This window comes from Hyperolius riggenbachi, chromosome 6 (assembly GCF_040937935.1).
Source record: "Hyperolius riggenbachi isolate aHypRig1 chromosome 6, aHypRig1.pri, whole genome shotgun sequence".
Classification (NCBI taxonomy): Eukaryota; Metazoa; Chordata; class Amphibia; order Anura; family Hyperoliidae; genus Hyperolius; species Hyperolius riggenbachi.
In genome coordinates this window covers 10,197,900-10,221,065 of record NC_090651.1, presented here as the reverse complement: position 1 = coordinate 10,221,065, position 23,166 = coordinate 10,197,900, and the positions used below count along the sequence as shown (strand labels likewise).

Sequence of the window (23,166 nt, the reverse complement as noted above, 5' to 3'; positions counted from 1 at the left end):
TATTGTGAACCGATTTCAGCATGAAACCGTTTACAAGCTGTTGTGGTGGTGGTGCTGCTGCCGCCGCTCCCCCCCGCATACATTACCTGCTCCGCCGGCTCGACTGCCCCCGGTCACCGCTTCTCTGTCTCCGCTCTGGTCTCCGGCTCCAGCATGCTTCACTTCATCCTTCCCGGCAGGAAGGTTAAACAGTATAGCGCCCTCTACTGTTTAAACTTCCTGCTGGTCATGAATAAGTGAAGGCAAGCAGGAGACCAGAGCATAGATGAAGTGGAGAAGAGCGGGGGCATTCGCGCCGGCGGAGCAGGTAATGTATGCGGCTGTATTGCGTTGGTCGTCGGGCACTCGAATGCCGCTAGCCATGCGCTCTTTACCCGCGGGCGATCGTCGCTTATTTTCCGCACGGCACGATCGACGGGATCGGACGGAATGGATCGAAATTCGGCGTGTAGCGACAACGACTGTCAGCAGATTCGATCCCAGTGAACGAATCTGCTGTCGAAACGGGCACAAATTGGGCCAGTCTTTGGCCAGTTTAAGCCTTCTCAAAAAGTTCACGTTTCTTGCATTGTTGTACTCAGCAGAACTAGTATCATGTCTTTAATGATATATTTTTAAAGATACCAATATTGTTTTAGAAAAATTATCTCTGTATCTGAATTTTTTTCTTTTTTACACACAGTTTTCCATTTACTTAAATATTTATAGCACTCATCATTGTTTTTTGTAAAAATACCCCCCAAAAAACATTATACTACTTTTCAAGAGTAATGCTATACCACGTGTGTTGCACTTTTTGGAAGCTGATATGCGCTAGGAGTTCAATGTGTACATTTTCTGATTTCACATGTAACTTTTAACACTATTGATATTGATAAAGTAACAGTTTTTAGTGATCACTGTACATACATCATTGTGATACTTACAATTGGGTGATAGGACGTCTTACTAGTGGGATCTGAGGCTTTGGACAAGTTTGCATAAGGCCACATCTTGCCTATTATGGCCTGATCCCATACTTATGAGTTCTATGTTTTCACATGTGGTTTCTTGACTTAATGAATTCTTGTCTCAGTTTCATATGTTAAGGTACTATACATGCAAACAATGCTAGTTGAAGTAGAATTGAATGGTTAATAATGGTTTAGCCTTCGGTATTGGTACCTTCAACTGTACAGAATTTTGTATTATCTTATTGTAACGGTTGTTGTCAGCACACACAGTATTTCTGATTATTGATGCTCTGCAGTATCAACAATAATACAGATGATATACCTGATTATGTGTGATCTGCAGAACCACCAATAATACCAGTATAGCTTTTGACACAGGACACCTAATGTGGTAAAGTGTTTGGTTCAACAATAAGAAAAGGTTATCTCCCCAGGAGCAGGAGATAGAGAGTCAACTGCAGGCATTGGACCCCTGAGCTGCATGTGGCCACTGACAGCTGAAGCTGACCTCCTCAAGCGGAGGAGAGACAGACTGTACTGCAGCAAGGGATTCCATGATGGATTGGGAATCAGACTGTACTGCAGCCACGGATTCTCTGATGGACTTTGAATAAGACTGTACTGCAGCCAGTGGACTCCTATGGAGTATAGCACTCTGACTGAATTGCAAGAAGCTCTTCCTGAGGAACAGGTAGCTCTTTCAAATAATTCTCACCTGGAGATTTAGTGTCAAGAGTAGTACAATAAGGCCGGTCACTTAAGTGATGCGTGACATCCAGAAGGATCAGACAGGCCAGGTCGGCAACACACGAGTACACAAAGTACATAGACAGAAGGCTTATTGGGTAACCGGGTACAGGCCAGTTTGGCAACTGGTCGACAGATGGGCAGAGGTACCGAATCAGTAAGCAGGTGAGTAATCAGGAAACACAGAGTTCATAACTAGAGATGGGCCGAACAGTTCGCCGGCGAACGGTTCCCCTCTAACTTCAGCTTTTCACGTTTCAGAACTTTCGCGAACTTTTGCGGAAGTTTGGTTCGCCCAATAATGCACCCTGAGGTGTCAACTTTGACCCTCTACATCACAGTCAGCAGGCCCAGTGTAGCCAATTAGTCTACACTAGCCCCTGTATCCACTCCCTCCCCTAATAAAAGGCAGGCAGCGGCCATTACGCTCACTCGTGTGCCTGCTTTAGTGAGAGTAGGGCAAGCTGCTGCAGACTGTCTCTCATAGGGGTAAGATTAGTTATGCTTAGCTTGTTCCTGGCTGCATACCTGTACTGTGAACCCACCACTGCATACCTGTTCAGTGAACCCACCACTGCATACCTGTTCTGTGAACCCACCACTGCATACCGGTTCTGTGAACCCACCACTGCGTACCTGTTCTGTCAACCCCACCACTGCATACCTGTTCTGTGAACCCACCACTGCATACCTGTGCTGTGAACCCACCACTGCATACCTGTTCTGTGAACCCACCACTGCATACCGGTTCTGTGAACCCACCACTGCGTACCTGTTCTGTCAACCCCACCACTGCATACCTGTTCTGTGAACCCACCACTGCATACCTGTGCTGTGAACCCACTACTGCTTACCTGTTCTGTTAACCCACCACTGCGTACCTGTTTTTTTAACCCACCACTGCATACCTGTTCAGTGAACCCACCACTTCATACCAGTTCAGTGAACCTGCCACTGAATAGGTGTACTGTTCAGTGAACCCGCCACTGCATACCTGTTCTGTTCATTGGTCCCGCCACTGAATACGTGTACTGTTAAGTGAACCCGCCACTGCATACCTGTTCTGTTCAGTGAAGCCGCCACTGCATACCTGTTCTGTTCAGTGAACCCGCCACTGTTCAAAACATTTCCCACACTCAGCACATGAAAATGGCTGCTCACCAGTCTGACATCTCTCATGTTTGACAAGGCTTCCTCTCTCTCCAAAACATTTGCCACACTCAGCACATGAATAGGGCTGCTCACCAGTCTGACATCTCTCATGTATGACAAGGCTTCCTTTCTGCCCAAAACATTTCCCAACCTCAGCACATGAATAGGGCTGCTCAACAGTTTGACATCTCTCATGTATCACAAGGCTTCCTTTCTCTCCAAAACATTTCCCACACTCAGCACATGAAAATGGCTGCTCACCAGTCTGACATCTTTCATGTATGACAAGACATCCTCTCTCTCCAAAACATTTCCCACACTCAGCACATGAATAGGGCTGCTCACCAGTCTGACATCTCTCTGGTATGACAAGGCTTCCTTTCTCTCCAAAACATTTCCCAACCTCAGCACATGAATAAGGCTGCTCACCAGTCTGACATCTCTCATGTATCACAAGGCTTCCTTTCTCTCCAAAACATTTCCCACACTCAGCACATGAAAATGGCTGCTCACCAGTCTGACATCTCTCATGTATCACAAGGCTTCCTTTCTCTCCAAAACATTTCCCACACTCAGCACATGAAAATGGCTGCTCACCAGTCTGACATCTTTCATGTATGACAAGACATCCTCTCTCTCCAAAACATTTCCCACACTCAGCACATGAATAGGGCTGCTCACCAGTCTGACATCTCTCTGGTATGACAAGGCTTCCTTTCTCTCCAAAACATTTCCCAACCTCAGCACATGAATAAGGCTGCTCACCAGTCTGACATCTCTCATGTATCACAAGGCTTCCTTTCTCTCCAAAACATTTCCCACACTCAGCACATGAAAATGGCTGCTCACCAGTCTGACATCTTTCATGTATGACAAGACTTCCTCTCTCTCCAAAACATTTCCCACACTCAGCACATGAATAGGGCTGCTCACCAGTCTGACATCTCTCATGTATCACAAGGCTTCCTTTCTGCCCAAAACATTTCCCACACTCAGCACATGAAAATGGTTTTTCACCAGTGTGAGATCTCTCATGCCTGACAAGATGTGATTTCCATACAAAACATTTGCCACATGTGGACCAGGAATGAGACCCTCCAGCAGGGGGAGAGCTGTGCTGGGTATGGGGCCCTTCAGGGTTAGACAGGTGAGTGGAGTCTGGGAGAATATTTAGGGTAACCAGGATATCTGCAGGACACTCTTGTCCAATGACATCATCTTCCGTTGTACAGTCTGTGGAGACAGAGAGACGAGTCTCTTAGAGGTTCCTGATGACTGGACTCTGCCCTGTTTTGCTCTCTGTAACAGTTTTTTCCTCTTTATTTGTCCTCATCATGTCACCCTCCTCCACAGACTGCTGTACACTCCTCACATATTTCTCCTCTTTTTCCTCTTTACTTGTCCTCATGTCACCTTCCTCCACAGACTGCTCATCACTCCTCACATACATCTCTTCACAGAACAGGTATGCAGTGATGGGTTCACTGAACAGAACAGGTATGCAGTGGCGGGTTCACTGAACAGTACAGGTATGCAGTGGTGGATTCACTGAACAGAACAGGTATGCAGTGGTGGATTCACTGAAAAGAACAGGTATGCAGTGGTGGATTCACTGAAAAGAACAGGTATGCAGTGACGGGTTCACTGAACAGTACAGGTATGCAGTGGTGGGTTCACAGAACAGGTATGCAGTGGCGGGTTCACTAAACAGAACAGGTATGCAGTCGCGGTTTCACTGAACAGTACAGGTATACTGTGGCGAGTTCACTGAACAGAAGAGGTATACAGTGGCGGATTCACTGAACAGAACAGGTATACAGTGGCGGGTTCACTGAACAGAACAGGTATGCAGTGGCGGGTTCACTGAACAGTACAGGTATGCAGTGGCGGGTTCACTGAACAGTACAGGTATGCAGTGGTGGATTCACTGAACAGAACAGGTATGCAGTGGTGGATTCACTGAAAAGAACAGGTATGCAGTGGTGGATTCACTGAAAAGAACAGGTATGCAGTGACGGGTTCACTGAACAGTACAGGTATGCAGTGGTGGGTTCACAGAACAGGTATGCAGTGGCGGGTTCACTAAACAGAACAGGTATGCAGTCGCGGTTTCACTGAACAGTACAGGTATACTGTGGCGAGTTCACTGAACAGAAGAGGTATACAGTGGCGGATTCACTGAACAGAACAGGTATACAGTGGCGGGTTCACTGAACAGAACAGGTATGCAGTGGCGGGTTCACTGAACAGTACAGGTATGCAGTGGCGGGTTCACTGAACAGAACAGGTGAACCCACCACTGCATACCTGTACTGTTCAGTGAACCCGCCACTGCATACCTGTTCTGTGAAGAGATGTATGTGAGGAGTGATCAGCAGTCTGTGGAGGAAGGTGACATGAGGACAAGTAAAGAGGAAGAAGAGGAGACATATGTGAGGAGTGATCAGCAGTCTGTGGAGGAGGGTGACATGATGAGGACAAATAAAGAGGAGGCAACTGTTACAGAGAGCAAAACAGGGCGGAGTCCCGGCATCAGGAACCTCAAAGAGACTCGTCTCTCTTTCTCCACAGACTGTACAACGGAAGATGATGTCATTGGACAAGAGTCTCCTGCAGATATCCTGGTTACCCTAAATATTCTCCAGGACTCCCCTCACCTGTCTAACCCTGAAGGGCCCCATACCCAGCACAGCTCTCCCCCTGCTGGAGGGTCTCATTCCTGTTCCACATGTGGCAAATGTTTTGTATGGAAATCACATCTTGTCAGGCATGAGAGATCTCACACTGGTGAAAAACCATTTTCATGTGCTGAGTGTGGGAAATGTTTTGGGCAGAAAGGAAGCCTTGTGATACATGAGAGATGTCAGACTGGTGAGCAGCCTTATTCATGTGCTGAGGTTGGGAAATGTTTAGGAGAGAGAGAAAGTCTTGTCATACATGAGAGATGTCAGACTGGTGAGCAGCCTTTTTTATGTGCTGAGTGTGGGAAATGTTTTGGAGAGAAAGGAAGCCTTGTGATACATGAAAGATTTAAGACTGGTGACCAGCCTTATTCATGTGCTGAGGTTGGGAAATGTTTAGGAGAGAGAGGAAGTCTTGTCGTACATGAGAGATGTCAGACTGGTGAGCAGCCTTATTCATGTGCTGAGGTTGGGAAATGTTTAGGAGAGAGAGGAAGTCTTGTCATACCAGAGAGATGTCAGACTGGTGAGCAGCCCTATTCATGTGCTGAGTGTGGGAAATGTTTTGGAGAGAGAGGATGTCTTGTTACATAGTTACATAGTTACTTTGGTTGAAAAAAGACATACGTCCATCGAGTTCAACCAGTACAAAGTACAACTCCAGCCTGCTCCCTCACATATCCCTGTTGATCCAGAGGAAGGCGAAAAAACCCTTACGAGGTAAAAATTCCTTCCCGACTCCAGATGGCAATCAGATAAAATCCCTGGATTAACATCATTGGCATTACCTAGTAATTGTAGCCATGGATGTCATTCAACGCAAGGAAAGCATCTAAGCCCCCTTTAAATGCAGGTATAGAGTTTGCCATAACGACTTCCTGTGGCAATGCATTCCACATCTTAATCACTCTTACTGTAAAGAACCCTTTCCTAAATAAATGGCTAAAACGTTTTTCCTCCATGCGCAGATCATGTCCTCTAGTCCTTTGAGAAGGCCTAGGGACAAAAAGCTCATCCGCCAAGCTATTATATTGCCCTCTGATGTATTTATACATGTTAATTAGATCTCCTCTAAGGCGTCTTTTCTCTAGACTAAATAAACCCAGTTTATCTAACCTTTCTCGGTAAGTGAGACCTTCCATCCCACGTATCAATTTTGTTGCTCGTCTCTGCACCTGCTCTAAAACTGCAATATCTTTTTTGTAATGTGGTGCCCAGAACTGAATTCCATATTCCAGATGTGGCCTTACTAGAGAGTTAAACAGGGGCAATATTATGCTAGCATCTCGAGTTTTTATTTCCCTTTTAATGCATCCCAAAATTTTGTTAGCTTTAGCTGCAGCGGCTTGGCATTGAGTACGATTATTTAACTTGTTGTCGATGAGTACTCCTAAGTCCTTCTCCAAGTTTGATGTCCCCAACTGTATCCCATTTATTTTGTATGGTGTTAGACCATTGGTACGACCAAAATGCATGACTTTACATTTGTCAACATTGAATTTCATCTGCCATGTATGTGCCCATATAGCCATCCTATCCAGATCCTGTTGCAATATAACACTATCTTCCTTAGAGTTGATGATTCTGCACAATTTTGTATCATCTGCAAAAATAGCAACATTGCTCACTACTGTATCCACTAGGTCATTAATAAATAAATTGAAGAGCACTGGACCCAGTACAGACCCCTGTGGGACCCCACTGCTAACAGTCTCCCATTTTGAGTATGATCCATTGACCACAACTCTTTGTTTTCTGTCCATTAGCCAGTTCCCTATCCAAGCACACAGACTCTTCCCCAGTCCTTGCATCCTCATCTTTTGCACCAGACTTTTGTGGGGAACAGTGTCGAATGCCTTAGCAAAGTCTAAGTATATCACATCTACAGCATTCCCAATATCCATATTAGCATTCACTACCTCATAAAAGCTGAGCATGTTAGTCAAACAGGACCTGTCTTTAGTAAACCCATGTTGATGCTGAGAAATAAGATTATTTTCTACTATGAAGTCATGTATAGTATCTCTTAGTAACCCCTCAAATAGTTTGCATACAACTGATGTTAAGCTTACAGGTCTATAATTTCCTGGATCTGATTTTTTGCCCTTCTTAAATAATGGGAAAACGTGGGCTGTACGCCAATCCACTGGGACTCTGCCAGTTGCAAGAGAGTCACAAAAGATAAGATAAAGGGGTTTATCTATAACTGAACTTAATTCCCTTAGGACCCGAGGATGCATGCCATCCGGGCCAGGTGCCTTGTCTATTTTTAATTTATTTAGTCTTGCCTTTACTTCTTCCTGCGTTAAGTATTTAATATTACAGTTAGAAGATTGAGACTCTTCCGCCTCTGTAATTTGCAACAGTGCTGTTTCCTTTGTAAAGACAGAAGCAAAGAAAGCATTTAATAACTCTGCCTTACCTTGGTCATCCACCATTGAGTTCCCACCCTCATCCTTTAGGAGTCCTATACAGTCAACCTTTCTTTTTTTAGAGTTGATGTACTTGTAAAACTTTTTTGGGTTAGATTTGATATCCCTAGCGATTTGATTTTCAGCTTCGATCTTTGCCAGCCTAATTTCTTTTTTACAATTTTTATTGCACTCCTTATAATTGCTTAGTGCAGCCTCGGTCCCCTCCTGTTTTAGGACCTTATAGGCATTCTTTTTCCTCTTCATTTTATCTTTAACCTTTCTATTCATCCATAGAGGCCTTTTTTTATTCCTAGACATTTTGTTTCCATATGGGATATACATACTACAATATTGATTGAGAATACGTTTAAAAGCTTGCCATTTCCCTTCAGTGTCCTCCCCTTGTAGTACATTATCCCAGTTCACCAAACTTAGTGCCTGCCTGATTTGATTGAACTTTGCTTTTCTAAAATTCATAGTTTTAGTGGTCCCGCTGCCCCGTGGCCTATCAGTCACCAGATCAAACGTTATCATGTTGTGATCACTATTTCCCAAATGTTCTTGAACCTGCACATTTGATACATTATCTGGTCTATTCGAAATGATCAGATCCAGTAACGCATTCCCCCTAGTTGGTTCCGTTACCATTTGAGTCAAGTAATTGTCCTGTAGTGCTGCCAGAAATCTGCTGCTTTTACCAGAATGGGTAGCCTCAATACCCCAGTCAATGTCTGGAAAGTTGAAGTCGCCCATACTATGACCTCATTTTTACTTGCCGCTTTTTCAATTTGCTGTAGTAATTGCAGTTCTGCAGCTTCATTAATATGAGGTGGTCTGTAGCATACCCCAATAATACATGAAAGATGTCAGACTGGTGAGCAGCCATTTTCATGTGCTGAGTTTGGGAAATGTTTTGGAGAGAAAGGAAGCCTTGTGATACATGAGAGATGTCAGACTGGTGAGCAGCCATTTTCATGTGCTGAGTGTGGGAAATGTTTTGGAGAGAAAGGAAGCCTTGTGATACATGAGAGATGTCAGACTGGTGAGCAGCCTTATTCATGTGCTGAGGTTGGGAAAGGTTTTGGAGAGAAAGGAAGCCTTGTGATACATGAGAGATGTCAGACTGGTGAGCAGCCTTATTCATGTGCTGAGGTTGGGAAATGTTTTGGAGAGAGAGGAAGTCTTGTCATACATGAAAGATGTCAGACTGGTGAGCAGCCATTTTCATGTGCTGAGTGTGGGAAATGTTTTGGAGAGAAAGGAAGCCTTGTGATACATGAGAGATGTCAGACTGGTGAGCAGCCTTATTCATGTGCTGAGGTTGGGAAATGTTTTGGAGAGAAAGGAAGCCTTGTCATACCAGAGAGATGTCAGACTGGTGAGCAGCCCTATTCATGTGCTGAGTGTGGGAAATGTTTTGGAGAGAGAGGATGTCTTGTCATACATGAAAGATGTCAGACTGGTGAGCAGCCATTTTCATGTGCTGAGTGTGGGAAATGTTTTGGAGAGAAAGGAAGCCTTGTGATACATGAGAGATGTCAAACTGTTGAGCAGCCCTATTCATGTGCTGAGGTTGGGAAATGTTTTGGGCAGAAAGGAAGCCTTGTCATACATGAGAGATGTCAGACTGGTGAGCAGCCCTATTCATGTGCTGAGTGTGGCAAATGTTTTGGAGAGAGAGGAAGCCTTGTCAAACATGAGAGATGTCAGACTGGTGAGCAGCCATTTTCATGTGCTGAGTGTGGGAAATGTTTTGAACAGTGGCGGGTTCACTGAACAGAACAGGTATGCAGTGGCGGCTTCACTGAACAGAACAGGTATGCAGTGGCGGGTTCACTTAACAGTACACGTATTCAGTGGCAGGTTCACTGAACAGGTATGCAGTGGTGGGTTCACTGAACAGGTATGCAGTGGCGGGTTCACTGAACAGGTATGCAGTGGTGGGTTCACTGAACAGGTATGCAGTGGTGGGTTCGACAGAACAGGTATGCAGTGGGGGGTTCACTGAACAGGTATGCAGTGGTGGGTTCACAGTACAGGTATGCAGTGGTGGGTACACAGAACAGGTATGCAGCCAGGAACAAGCTAAGCCTAACTAATCTTTCCCTATGACAGACAGTCTGCAGCAGCGCGCCCTACTCTCACTAACACAGGCACACGAGTGAGCGTAATGGCCGCTGCCTGCCTTTTATTAGGGGGGGGAGTGGCTCCAGGGGCTAGTGTAGCCTAATTGGCTACACTGGGCCTGCTGACTGTGATGTACAGGGTGAAAGTTGACACCTAAGGGTGCATTATGGTGAGAACCAAACTTCCGCAAAAGTTCACGAAAGTTCACAAACGCAAAACGCTGAAGTTCGCAGGGAAACGTTCGCCGGCGAACTGTTCGGGCCATCTCTAGTGCTGTGGGCGATAAGAGGGATGGAGGGGAGCAGATCACTGTGCTTGTTGAAGACTACGGTGGGTGCAGCCTGCCCTGGTGGGCCATCGATCTCTTGGAACAGCAGGTCAGGAACCATCAATTATATTGCTATATTAGTAAGTTATGATCATTTGCCCTATTAGAAACATTATTTTTTTTTTTTTCTGAACATATTAAATTATCTAATAAATAAAAATTGTTGTACATTAAACATTTTTATTACAATTTTTGGCCAATACTCAATTCATGTGGGAATAATACAATTTAGGTCAGCATTAAATTTAAAGTTTAGAGGGTGCTATTTGTAGGGGAAGAAAATATGAAAACAAGTATTAGACATGAATTGGTATAGTAAACAAAAAGGGTATAGTATACTGGTTAGGGCAGAGGGCTGATGTGAAAAGACTCTAAAATTTTCAAGTTCAAAACTCAGTGGTAGTAAAAATTATACATTTTAATTTTAGAACTAAAATTGATACTTTACAAATATAGTACACTTATTTCATGTATATTGATAGATTACAAATTTATTATCAAAACACATATGAAATAATTAATGAAACATATGCATAAGTACTGACCCATATTTAAAAAGTAATGATAAATGCTAACATAATTAATGATCTCTCTTCTTACTGTAGAATATGGATTTATTTATGATATTAATAAAATAAAAATACATAAAATAAATTTCATTAGACATTTTATTGGACACTGATAGGGAATACTACATTTATTTGGAACAATACAATGCCATTTAGGACGATATTTCATTTGAACACTAGATGGTGCTATTTCTGGAATAATAACGATGAAGACAAGTACTGAAAATGAAAAGTAAAAAAAAAAAAAAAGAAGTAGAGCAGTGGGTGAGTCAGATGGCTTCTGTTCAAAGACTTTCACATTTGCAGGTTCGAGTCTCATTGGAAGTGAAAAATAATTCTTTAATTTTGAATAAATAAAATAATATTTTCAACATTAAAAATTTATTTTTTCATGGATTATATTTAAATTAGATTACCTAATTATTTAAAAAAAATTTATAACACATACACATGAGTGCTGAATTAAACAAAAATTAAAATTATGCACAGAAACAAACAAGGTTACAAGAATTAATGAACGAAAAATAACGTTTTTAAGAAGTTTGAAAGACAAGTAAAATAAAGGGAGAAGAATTAGCGCGTAAAATAACGCGTCTAGTGAAATGGATTGCAATAAACGAAAAATATAGTTTAGAAATATAAACAAGACAAACACATAAACGAAAAATATCGTTTAGGACACCGGCGCCATTTTTTAATAGTCAGGAACGATAAAAAGCATTCGGCAATGATTTCCTATGAGGCGCCATTTTTATAAAAACGGTATCTGGCGCCATTTTTCACTAGACGCACCATAGTACCCAGCATGCACCACACAGTACCCAGCATGCCCTACAAAGCACTCAATATGGCATTACAGCACCCAGTGTGTCTGATAGAGGCACCATAGTACCCAGCATGCCACCACAGCACAGCAACGGGGGGTATGTCGGGTGCTATGGTTCCTCTATGTGGACATATTGGGTGCTGTGGTGCCATGCAGGGAGCTGTGGTTCTTTTATGGGGACATGCTGGGAGTTGTGGTGGGGTGGGAGCATGGGAGGCAGTCCACTAGAAGGTCAGGGAATGCTATGGGGGGACTGGCAGTAGGCCAGCCTGCCCAGCAGAAAGCCAGACCAGCACAGAAGCCAGGTAACTGCCTAGTTATGTTTAAGGGGCACTGCCTATTTAATAGATATGCTGAAATTTTTTTCTGAGATGAGCTTTAACCAACATTTTGCTGGGCAGGCCTACTTAAGGCTCATACACACATCAGACCATAGTCTTTGGAAAATGAAGGATCACAGACCAATCTTACCACCCTTCATGTAGTATGAGAGCCATACTCTACACAGTCTTTTCTATGGAGCTGAACTCCCCATCAGACAGAAATCTTACCCCCTTCCATGTAGTATGAGACCCATACCTTCACAGTCTATTCTATGGAGCTGCACTCCCCATCAGACAGAAATCTTACCCCCTACCATGTAGTATGAGAGCCACACCTTCACAGTCTATTCTATGGAGCTGCACTCCCCATCAGACAGAAATCTTACCCCCTTCCATGTAGTATGAGAGCCACACCTTCACAGTCTATTCTATGGAGCTGCACTCCCCATCAGACAGAAATCTTACCCCCTTCCATGTAGTATGTGAGCCATACTCTACACAGTCTATTCTATGGAGCTGCACTCCCCATCAGACAGAGATCTTACCCCCTTCCATGTAGTATGAGAGCCACACCTACACAGTCTATTCTATGGAGCTGAACTCCACATCAGACAGAAATCTTACCCCCTTCCATGTAGTATGAGAGCCACACCTACACAGTCTATTCTATGGAGCTGCACTCCCCATCAGACAGAAATCTTACCCCCTTCCATGTAGTATGAGAGCCATACCTACACAGTCTATTCTATGGAGCTGAACTCCCCATCAGACAGAAATCTTACCCCCTTCCATGTAGTATGAGACCCATACCTTCACAGTCTATTCTATGGAGCTGCACTCCCCATCAGAGAGAAATCTTACCCCCTTCCATGTAGTATGAGAGCCATACCTACACAGTCTATTCTATGGAGCTGCACTTCCCATCAGACAGAAATCTTACCCCCTTCCATGTAGTATGAGAGCCACACCTACACAGTCTATTCTATGGAGCTGAACTCCCCATCAGACAGAAATCTTACCCCCTTCCATGTAGTATGAGAGCCACACCTACACAGTCTATTCTATGGAGCTGCACTCCCCATCAGACAGAAATCTTACTCCCTTCCATGTAGTATGAGAGCCACACCTACACAGTCTATTCTATGGAGCTGAACTCCCCATCAGACAGAAATCTTACCCCCTTCCATGTAGTATGAGAGCCACACCTACACAGTCTATTCTATGGAGCTGAACTCCCCAACAGACAGAAATCTTACCCCCTTCCATGTAGTATCAGAGCCACACCTACACAGTCTATTCTATGGAGCTGCACTCCCCATCAGATAGAAATCTTACCCCCTTCCATGTAGTATGAGAGCCATACCTACACAGTCTATTCTATGGAGCTGCACTCCCCATCAGAGAGAAATCTTACCCCCTTCCATGTAGTATGAGAGCCACATCTACACAGTCTATTCTATGGAGCTGCACTCCCCATCAGACAGAAATCTTACCCCCTTCCATGTAGTATGAGAGCCATACCTACACAGTCTATTCTATGGAGCTGCACTCCCCATCAGACAGAAATCTTACCCCCTTCCATGTAGTATGAGAGCCATACCTACACAGTCTATTCTATGGAGCTGCACTCCCCATCAGACAGAAATCTTACCCCCTTCCATGTAGTATGAGAGCCACACCTACACAGTCTATTCTATGGAGCTGCACTCCCCATCAGACAGAAATCTTACCCCCTTCCATGTAGTATGAGAGCTATACCTACACAGTCTATTCTATGGAGCTGCACTCCCCATCAGACAGAAATCTTACCCCATTCATGTAGTATGAGAGCCATACCTACACAGTCTATTCTATGGAGCTGCACTCCCCATCAGACAGAAATCTTACCCCCTTCCATGTAGTATGAGAGCCACACCTACACAGTCTATTCTATGGAGCTGCACTCCCCATCAGACAGAAATCTTACCCCCTTCCATGTAGTATGAGAGCCACACCTACACAGTCTATTCTATGGAGCTGCACTCCACATCAGACAGAAATCTTACCCCCTTCCATGTAGTATCAGAGCCATACCAACACAGTCTATTCTATGGAGCTGAACTCCCCATCAGACAGAAATCTTACCCTCTTCCATGTAGTATGAGAGCCACACCTACACAGTCTATTCTATGGAGCTGCACTTCCCATCAGACAGAAATCTTACCCCCTTCCATGTAGTATGAGAGCCACACCTACACAGTCTATTCTATGGAGCTGCACTCCCCATCAGACAGAAATCTTACCCTCTTCCATGTAGTATCAGAGCCACACCTACACAGTCTATTCTATGGAGCTGCACTCCCCATCAGACAGAAATCTTACCCCCTTCCATGTAGTATGAGAGCCACACCTACACAGTCTATTCTATGGAGCTGAACTCCCCATCAGACAGAAATCTTACCCCCTTTCCATGTAGTATGAGAGCCATACCTACACAGTCTATTCTATGGAGCTGCACTCCCCATCAGACAGAAATCTTACCCCCTTCCCTGTAGTATGAGCGCCATACCTACACAGTCTATTCTATGGAGCTGCACTCCCCATCAGACAGAAATCTTACCCCCTTCCATGTAGTATGAGAGCCATACCTACACAGTCTATTCTATTGAGCTGCACTCCCCATCAGACAGAGATCTTACCCCCCTCCATGTAGTATGAGAGCCACAGCTACACAGTCTATTCTATGGAGCTGAACTCCCCATCAGACAGAAATCTTACCTCCTTCCATGTAGTATGAGAGCCACACCTACACAGTCTATTCTATTGAGCTGCACTCCCCATCAGATAGAAATCTTACTCCCTTCCATGTAGTATGAGAGCCATACCTACACAGTCTATTCTATGGAGCTGCACTCCCCATCAGACAGAAATCTTACCCCCTTCCATGTAGTATGAGAGCCACACCTACACAGTCTATTCTATGGAGCTGAACTCCCTATCAGACAGAAATCTTACCCCCTTCCATGTAGTATGAGAGCCATACTCTACACAGTCTATTCTATGGAGCTGCACTCCCCATCAGACAGAAATCTTACCCCCTTCCATGTAGTATGAGAGCCATACCTACACAGTCTATTCTATGGAGCTGAACTCCCCATCAGACAGAAATCTTACCTCCTTCCATGTAGTATGAGAGCCACACCTACATAGTCTATTCTATGGAGCTGCACTGCCCATCAGACAGAAATCTTACCCCCTTCCATGTAATATGAGAGCCATACCTACAGTCTATTCTATGGAGCTGCACTCCCCATCAGACAGAAATCTTTGCAAGATGCTGCACACACAGATGCTGTAGACATTCAAAAGATCAGTATCTGCAAAAGATCCATTCCTGCAAAATGCATTCATAGTCTATATCTGCAGATCATCATACACGCCTTGTTTAAATGACATTCATCTGCAGATCAGACAATCATCTGCAGATCTGAAGATCCATCCTGGTGGATAAACAAGGTGTGTGTGAGGATCTGCAGATATCATAGACTATGAATGCATTTTGCAGGAACTGATCTTTTGCAGGCACAGATCTTTTGCAGATACTGATCTGTTGCATGTGTACAGCATCTTTGTGTGCAGCATCTTGCAAAGATTTCTGTCTGATGGGGAGTTCAGCTCCATAGAATAGACTGTGTAGGTAGGGCTCTCATACTACATGGAAGGGGGTAAGATTTCTGTCTGATGGGGAGTGCAGCTCCATAGAATAGACTGTGTAGGTTAGCTCTCATACTACATGGAAGGGGGTAAGATTTCTGTCTGATGGGGAGTGCAGCTCCATAGAATAGACTGTGTAGGTGTGGCTCTCATACTACATGGAAGGGGGTAAGATTTCTGTCTGATGGGGAGTGCAGCTCCATAGAATAGACTGTGTAGGTGTGGCTCTCATACTACATGGAAGGGGGTAAGATTTCTGTCTGATGGGGAGTTCAGCTCCATAGAATAGACTGTGTAGGTGTGGCTCTCATTCTACATGGAAGGGGGTAAGATTTCTGTCTGATGGAGAGTGCAGCTCCATAGAATAGACTGTGTAGGTGTGGCTCTCATACTACATGGAAGGGGGTAAGATTTCTGTCTGATGGGGAGTGCAGCTCCATAGAATAGACTGTGTAGGTGTGGCTCTCATACTACATGGAAGGGGGTAAGATTTCTGTCTGATGGGGAGTGCAGCTCCATAGAATAGACTGTGTAGGTGTGGCTCTCATACTACATGGAAGGGAGTAAGATTTCTATCTGATGGGGAGTGCAGCTCCATAGAATAGACTGTGTAGGTGTGGCTCTCATACTACATGGAAGGGGGTAAGATCTTTGTCTGATGGGGAGTTCAGCACCATAGAATAGACTGTGTAGGTGTGGCTCTCATACTACATGGAAGGGGGTAAGATCTCTGTCTGATGGGGAGTTCAGCTCCATAGAATAGACTGTGTAGAGTATGGCTCTCATACTACATGGAAGGGGGTAAGATTTCTGTCTGATGTGGAGTGCAGCTCCATAGAATAGACTGTGTAGGTGTGGCTCTCATACTACATGGAAGGGGGTAAGATTTCTGTCTGATGGGGAGTGCAGCTCCATAGAATAGACTGTGTAGGTATGGCTCTCATACTACATGGAAGAGGGTAAGATTTCTGTCTGATGGGGAGTGCAGCTCCATAGAATAGACTGTGTAGGTGTGGCTCTCATACTACATGGAGGGGGGTAAGATTTCTGTCTGATGGGGAGTGCAGCTCCATAGAATAGACTGTGTAGGTGTGGCTCTCATACTACATGGAAGGAGGTAAGATTTCTGTCTGATGGGGAGTGCAGCTCCATAGAATAGACTGTGTAGGCGTAGGTCTCATACTACATGGAGGGGGGTAAGATTTCTGTCTGATGGGGAGTGCAGCTCCATAGAATAGACTGTGTAGGTGTGGCTCTCATACTACATGGAAGGAGGTAAGATTTCTGTCTGATGGGGAGTGCAGCTCCATAGAATAGACTGTGTAGGTGTGGCTCTCATACTACATGGAAGGAGGTAAGATTTCTGTCTGATGGGGAGTGCAGCTCCATAGAATAGACTGTGTAGGTGTGGCTCTCATACTACATGGAAGGAGGTAAGATTTCTGTCTGATGGGGAGTGCAGCTCCATAGAATAGACTGTGTAGGTGTGGCTCTCATACTACATGGAGGAGGGTAAGATTTCTGTCTGATGGGGAGTGCAGCTCCATAGAATAGACTGTGTAGGTGTGGCTCTCATACTACATGGAAGGGGGTAAGATTTCTGTCTGATGGGGAGTGCAGCTCCATAGAATAGACTGTGTAGGTATGGTTCTTATACTACATGGAAGGGGGTAAGATCTCTGTGTGATGGGGAGTGCAGCTCCATAGAATAGACTGTGTAGGTGTGGCTCTCATACTACATGGAAGGGGGTAAGATTTCTGTCTGATGGGGAGTGCAGCTCCATAGAATAGACTGTGTAGGTGTGGCTCTCATACTACATGGAGGGGGGTAAGATTTCTGTCTGATGGGGAGTGCAGCTCCATAGAATAGACTGTGTAGGTGTGGCTCTCATACTACATGGAAGGGGGTAAGATTTCTGTCTGATGGGGAGTGCAGCTCCATAGAATAGACTGTGTAGGTATGGTTCTTATACTACATGGAAGGGGGTAAGATCTCTGTGTGATGGGGAGTGCAGCTCCATAGAATAGACTGTGTAGGTGTGGCTCTCATACTACATGGAAGGGGGTAAGATTTCTGTCTGATGGGGAGTGCAGCTCCATAGAATAGACTGTGTAGGTGTGGCTCTCATACTACATGGAAGGGGGTAAGATCTCTATCTGATGGGGAGTGCAGCTCCATAGAATAGACTGTGTAGGTATGGCTCTCATACTACATGGAAGGGGGTAAGATTTCTGTCTGATGGGGAGTTCAGCTCCATAGAATAGACTGTGTAGGTGTGGCTCTCATACTACATGGAAGGGGGTAAAATTGGTCTGTGATCTTTCATTTTCCGAAGACTATGGTCTGATGTGTGTATGCCCCTTTAGACCGCTGTCGGGTTCATGTAAATTTGGCTCCACCCATGACCACACCCACATTCTGGTGCGTAGCCACACCCATTTTCCAGCTGGAGTGCCCAAAAGTCTCCCGGATCTCTCAGGATCCTATCCACGCCCCTGGAGGCAGCCATAGCACGACAATGCAGTTGGTCTGGGTGAAGAGACATCTGGTCCTGCTCGGACTTGTCTGGGAATATTAGATCATGGTGCCTTTTGGGCCTTTGAGGGAACAGATTTCAAGGCGTCAAGTTGTTTTTTTCAGGTTGATATTAACCAATGTTCTTGTCTCCTCTAAACAGACACGATGAACGATTATCGATTGCTCCTACTCGCCCTCATCGCCCTAGTGACCTGCCAGGTAAGGCAAAAGAAAAATACCACATTTTGCTTTATTCCCATTTGATAATTTTATCATGTTGCTGCTTTTTATTTCTCGGTTTTGGTGGGTTATTTCCGGTGAAGATATGGGGGCTCCTATACTCAGTTTGACAGATCGAGCCGTCAGATTTCCGCTGTGCGCCGTGGGCGTCGGTCTTTAGAGGGCAACGTGCCAGGCTCTGTCATTTCAGAACTGCGTCTCCACAAGCCCGGCGTACAAATCTCTGCGCAGAGCGACACAAAGGGCGAATGCTGACTCACAATTATTTATTAGAATGTTGAGGTTTCATTTTCTGAAGACGTGTCATTTGTTTTAAATGTCATAAATGGATTCAATTAACTAAGACGCATTTAGTAGAAATGTCATGTTTGGTAATTTACCTCATGAGGTATTTTAGACTTGTTTTTTGCCAAAATTACTTAGCTTTTCATATATGTGGTAATTTACAGAAAAACTGCATAACAATTTACTACGTTTTTTTTTTACCGTATGCAGTATTTCATTTGGTATTTGAAAGGGAACCTGAAGTGAAAGGCATATGGAGGCTGCCATATTTATTTCCTTTTAGGGCTCATTTCCACTATCGCGAATTCGCATGCGTTTTTCGCATGCAAATTCGCATAGCAATACAAGTGAATGGGACTGTTTCCACTTGTCAGGATTCCTTTGCGTTTTTCTGTGCAGAAAGAATTCGCATGGCAGAGCCATCAGAATTCGCATACCGCTATGCGAATCGCATACAATGTATTCAATAGGAAATTCGCATGAGGTTTAGGTATGCGAATTTTCATGCGAATTCGCATAGAAACAATGGAAAAGCACACCAGCGCTGCCATGGTTAAATTCGCATGCATCGTCATCCATGCGAATTCGCATAAAATTTCGCATGGGTCCGCATGCGAATTTCGCATCCGCATGCAAATTTTACCGCGGCGATTCGCACCGCACAAGTGGAAATGCAGCCTGAACCACTTTAGTCCCCAGTCCATTTTACCCTTACCACCAAGAGCCATTTTCCCGTCACCGCTCCTCCCATTCATTTGGCCGTAACTTTATCACTACTTTATCACACCTGAATGATCCCATGTCTTGTTTTTTTTTGCTACAAATTAGGCTTTTTGTGGGCGATACTTGTTTTCAGTAATTACCTTATTTTGTATGCATTTTATAGGGAAAAATAAGAAAAAAAATGTAAAAAAGAAAACCCTCGCATTTTATTTGCCCGTTACGTTAGTCTCGACTATCACAACATTTAGGGCTCGTTTCCACTATTGCGGTGCAGAATCGCCTGGATTCCACCGCTGTTGAAATTGCATGAAATAGCATGCGGATGCGAATTTTTGTGCGTTTTTTGCCGCGAATTCGCATGCGAATTCGCATAGGTGAGGGTATATGTGAATTTAACCATGTCACTGCCTGTTTGAAGTTACATTGGTACCTATGCGATTTCGCATGCGAATTCGCATGAAAATTCGCATACCATAGCCGAATGCGTATTTCCTATTAAATACATTAGCGGCGATTCGCATGCATTCCACTCGCAGGCGAATTCGTTGGCTCTTTTGTGCGGTTTTTTACCGCAAAAAAAAACGCACCTCAACAACGCTACAGTGGAAACAGGCCCATCCACTTGCATTACATGTGCGAATCCGCATGCGTTGGACGCATGCGGATTCGCGATAGTGGAAACGAGCCCTGAAAGAGACACTGAAGCAAAAAAAAAATGATGATATAATGATCGGTATGTGTAGTACTAGTAATTAAGAAATAAAACATTAGGAGCAGAGACATAAGTCTAATATTGTTTCCAGTACAGGAAGAGTTAAGAAACTCCAGTTGTTATCTATGCAAAAGAGCCATTGAGCTCCACGTCTTTCAAAGTGGCAGAGAGCTCTGTCTTTTGAAGCTTGTTTTCTATAATTGTTATTAAGTACATAAATTAAGTAGCCATGTTCCCCAGGTAAGACATTTAAGCTAGTTACACACCAGGACGTTGCGTTTAGGGGACGTTATAGGGCACATAACGTGCCCCTAACGCAACGCCTGGTGCTCTCTGGTGTGGACGACGGAGTGAGCCGCGTTGTGCAGCTCACTCTGGCGTCCGTGATGCGTACTTTTGGGCGCATGCGGCATCACGTGGTCCCGCCCGGCCAATCGCCGCACAGAGCGGCCGCTCCAGGAAGTAAAAACTGCACGTCATTGAGTGCAGTGAATATTAATTAGCCATGTGCCTGGCCGCTCTCTGAGGTCTAAGTGATGGGGAGGCATGGGGCAGGCATGGCGGTGCAGTTTAGGGTGAAGGCATGACATCTATGGAGCTGTGGCGCCCATGGCAAGAGTTATGCCTGCACCCTGCTAGATATGCCTCTGCATGTATGGACCTACAGGAAACCCAGTAATGTACTTCCAGCCCAGCAGGAAGTACATCACTAGACGGGGGCGGCGCTATGCATATGACCCTGCCCAGCAGGAAGTATGTCACTAGACGGGGGCGGCGCTATGCATATGACCATGCCCAGCAGGAAGTATGTCACTAGACGGGGCAGCGCTATGCATATGGCTGATTTCATGCACCCCTAAGATTAGGTGTGCAACCTGTTTATAAGTCTTTATGAGACCGAAAAAGAAGGACTAATGAACAGGAAAGAGGGACAGAGGGATTTATCCCACACAGAATCCTGCCCAGTGGTGCCTAACCCTAAGACCCCCCCTGGTGGTGCCTAAACCTAAGACCCCCCCTGGTGGTGCCTAACCCTAAGACCCCCCCCCCCCCGGTGGTGCCTAACCCTAAGACCCCCCCCCCCCCCAGAAACCTAACCCTAAACCCCGCCTAGTGGTGCCTAGCCCTAGGACCCCCCTGGTGGTTCCTAACCCCAAGACCCCCAGGTCGTGCCTAACCCTAAACCTCCCCGGTGGTGCCTAACCTTAAGACCCCCTCCCCGTGGTGCCCCCATAACCCTAAACCCCCCTGGTCGCGCCTAACCCTAAATCTCCCTCTAAAGCATTACCCCTCCCTCCTCTGCTGCAATGCTACGATATGCAGTAAGGAAGGTACACTTCAGATGCCACCGTGCGCCCAAATTTCCCTAGCAGTGCCGTTTTTTCCTGCTTCAGTCTGGAGACCCGCCCTCATGCAGCAATCCTGGAGGTAACAGGACACGCCTACATGTAGCAATCCTGGAGGTAACAGGACCCGCCCACATGCAGCAATCCTGGAGGTAACAGGACATGCCCACATGCAGCAATCCTGGATGTAACAGGACACGCCCACATGCAGTAATCCTGGAGGTAACAGGATATGCCTACATGCAGCAATCCTGGAGATAACAGGACACACCCACATGCAGCAATCCTGAAGGTAACAGGACCCGCCCACATACAGCAATCCTGGAGTTAACAGGACCTGCCCACATGCAGCAATCCTGGAGGTAACAGGACCCGCCTACATGCAGCAATCCTGGAGGTAACAGGACACGCCCACATGCAGCAATCCTGGAGGTAACAGGACACGCCCACATGCAGCAATCCTGGAGGTAACAGGACACGCCCACATGCAGCAATCCTGGAGGTAACAGGACACGCCCACATGCAGCAATCCTGGAGGTAACAGGACACAACCACATGCAGCAATCCTGAAGGTAACAAGACCCGCCCACATGCAGCAATCCTGGAGGTAACAGGACCCGCCCACATGCAGCAATCCTGGAGGTAACAGGACACGCCCACATGCAGCAATCCTGGAGGTAACAATCCTGGAGGTAACAGGACCCGCCCACATGCAGCAATCCTGGAGGTAACAGGACACGCCCACATGCAGCAATCCTGGAGGTAACAGGACACGCCCACACGCAGCAATCCTGGAGGTAACAGGACATGCCCACATGCAGCAATCCTGGAGGTAACAGGACCCGCCCACATGCAGCAATCCTGAAGGTAACAGGACCCGCCCACATGCAGCAATCCTGGAGTTAACAGGACCCGCCCACATGCAGCAATCCTGGAGGTAACAGGACCCGCCCACATGCAGCAATCCTGAAGGTAACAGGACACGCCCATATGCAGCAATCCTGGAGGTAACAATCCTGGAGGTAACAGGACTCGCCCACATGCAGCAATCCTGGAGGTAACAGGACCCGCCCACATACAGCAATCCTTGAGATAACAGGACACGCCTACATGCAGCAATTCTGGAGGTAACAGGACACGCCCACATGCAGTAATCTTGGAGGTAACAGGACACACCCACATGCAGCAATCCTGAAGGTAACAGGACACGCCCACATGCAGCCATCCTGGAGGTAACAGGACACGCCCACATGCAGCAATCCTGGAGGTAACAGGACCCACCCACATGCAGCAATCCTGGAAGTAACAGGACCCGCCCACATTCAGCAATCCTGGAAGTAACAGGACACGCCCACATGCAGCAATCCTGGAAGTAACAGGACACGCCCACATGCAGCAATCCTGGAGGTAACAGGACACGCCCACATGCAGCAATCCTGGAAGTAACAGGACACGCCCACATGCAGCAATCCTGGAGGTAACAGGACACGCCCACATGCAGCAATCCTGGAGGTAACAGGACCCGCCCA

The 23,166-nt window shown here is 45.6% G+C and overlaps 3 protein-coding genes across 3 annotated transcripts in view; 2 read left to right on the top strand and 1 right to left on the bottom strand.

Annotated features, from left to right (window-relative positions):
- Positions 1 to 23,166, top strand: part of LOC137522343 (tumor necrosis factor receptor superfamily member 8-like) — a 126,602-nt gene that overhangs the window by 22,263 nt on the left and 81,173 nt on the right. Inside the window, exon 2 of the mRNA XM_068242383.1 lies at positions 18,492 to 18,550. Within this exon, the coding sequence (XP_068098484.1) occupies positions 18,497 to 18,550 (54 nt within the window). The 5' untranslated portion in view covers positions 18,492 to 18,496. The remainder of the gene's footprint in view (positions 1 to 18,491; positions 18,551 to 23,166) is intronic.
- Positions 2,800 to 4,302, bottom strand: LOC137522019 (zinc finger protein 182-like). The gene is made up of 2 exons (XM_068242037.1): positions 4,194 to 4,302; positions 2,800 to 4,085 (listed from the first exon to the last, which is right to left on the bottom strand). The coding sequence occupies exons 1-2, from the start codon at positions 4,300 to 4,302 to the stop codon at positions 2,800 to 2,802; spliced, it is 1,395 nt and encodes a 464-aa protein (XP_068098138.1).
- Positions 5,324 to 9,723, top strand: LOC137522018 (zinc finger protein 84-like). The gene is made up of 3 exons (XM_068242036.1): positions 5,324 to 5,476; positions 5,687 to 6,118; positions 8,788 to 9,723. Exons 1-3 carry the CDS (start codon positions 5,324 to 5,326, stop codon positions 9,721 to 9,723), a joined length of 1,521 nt encoding a protein of 506 aa, XP_068098137.1.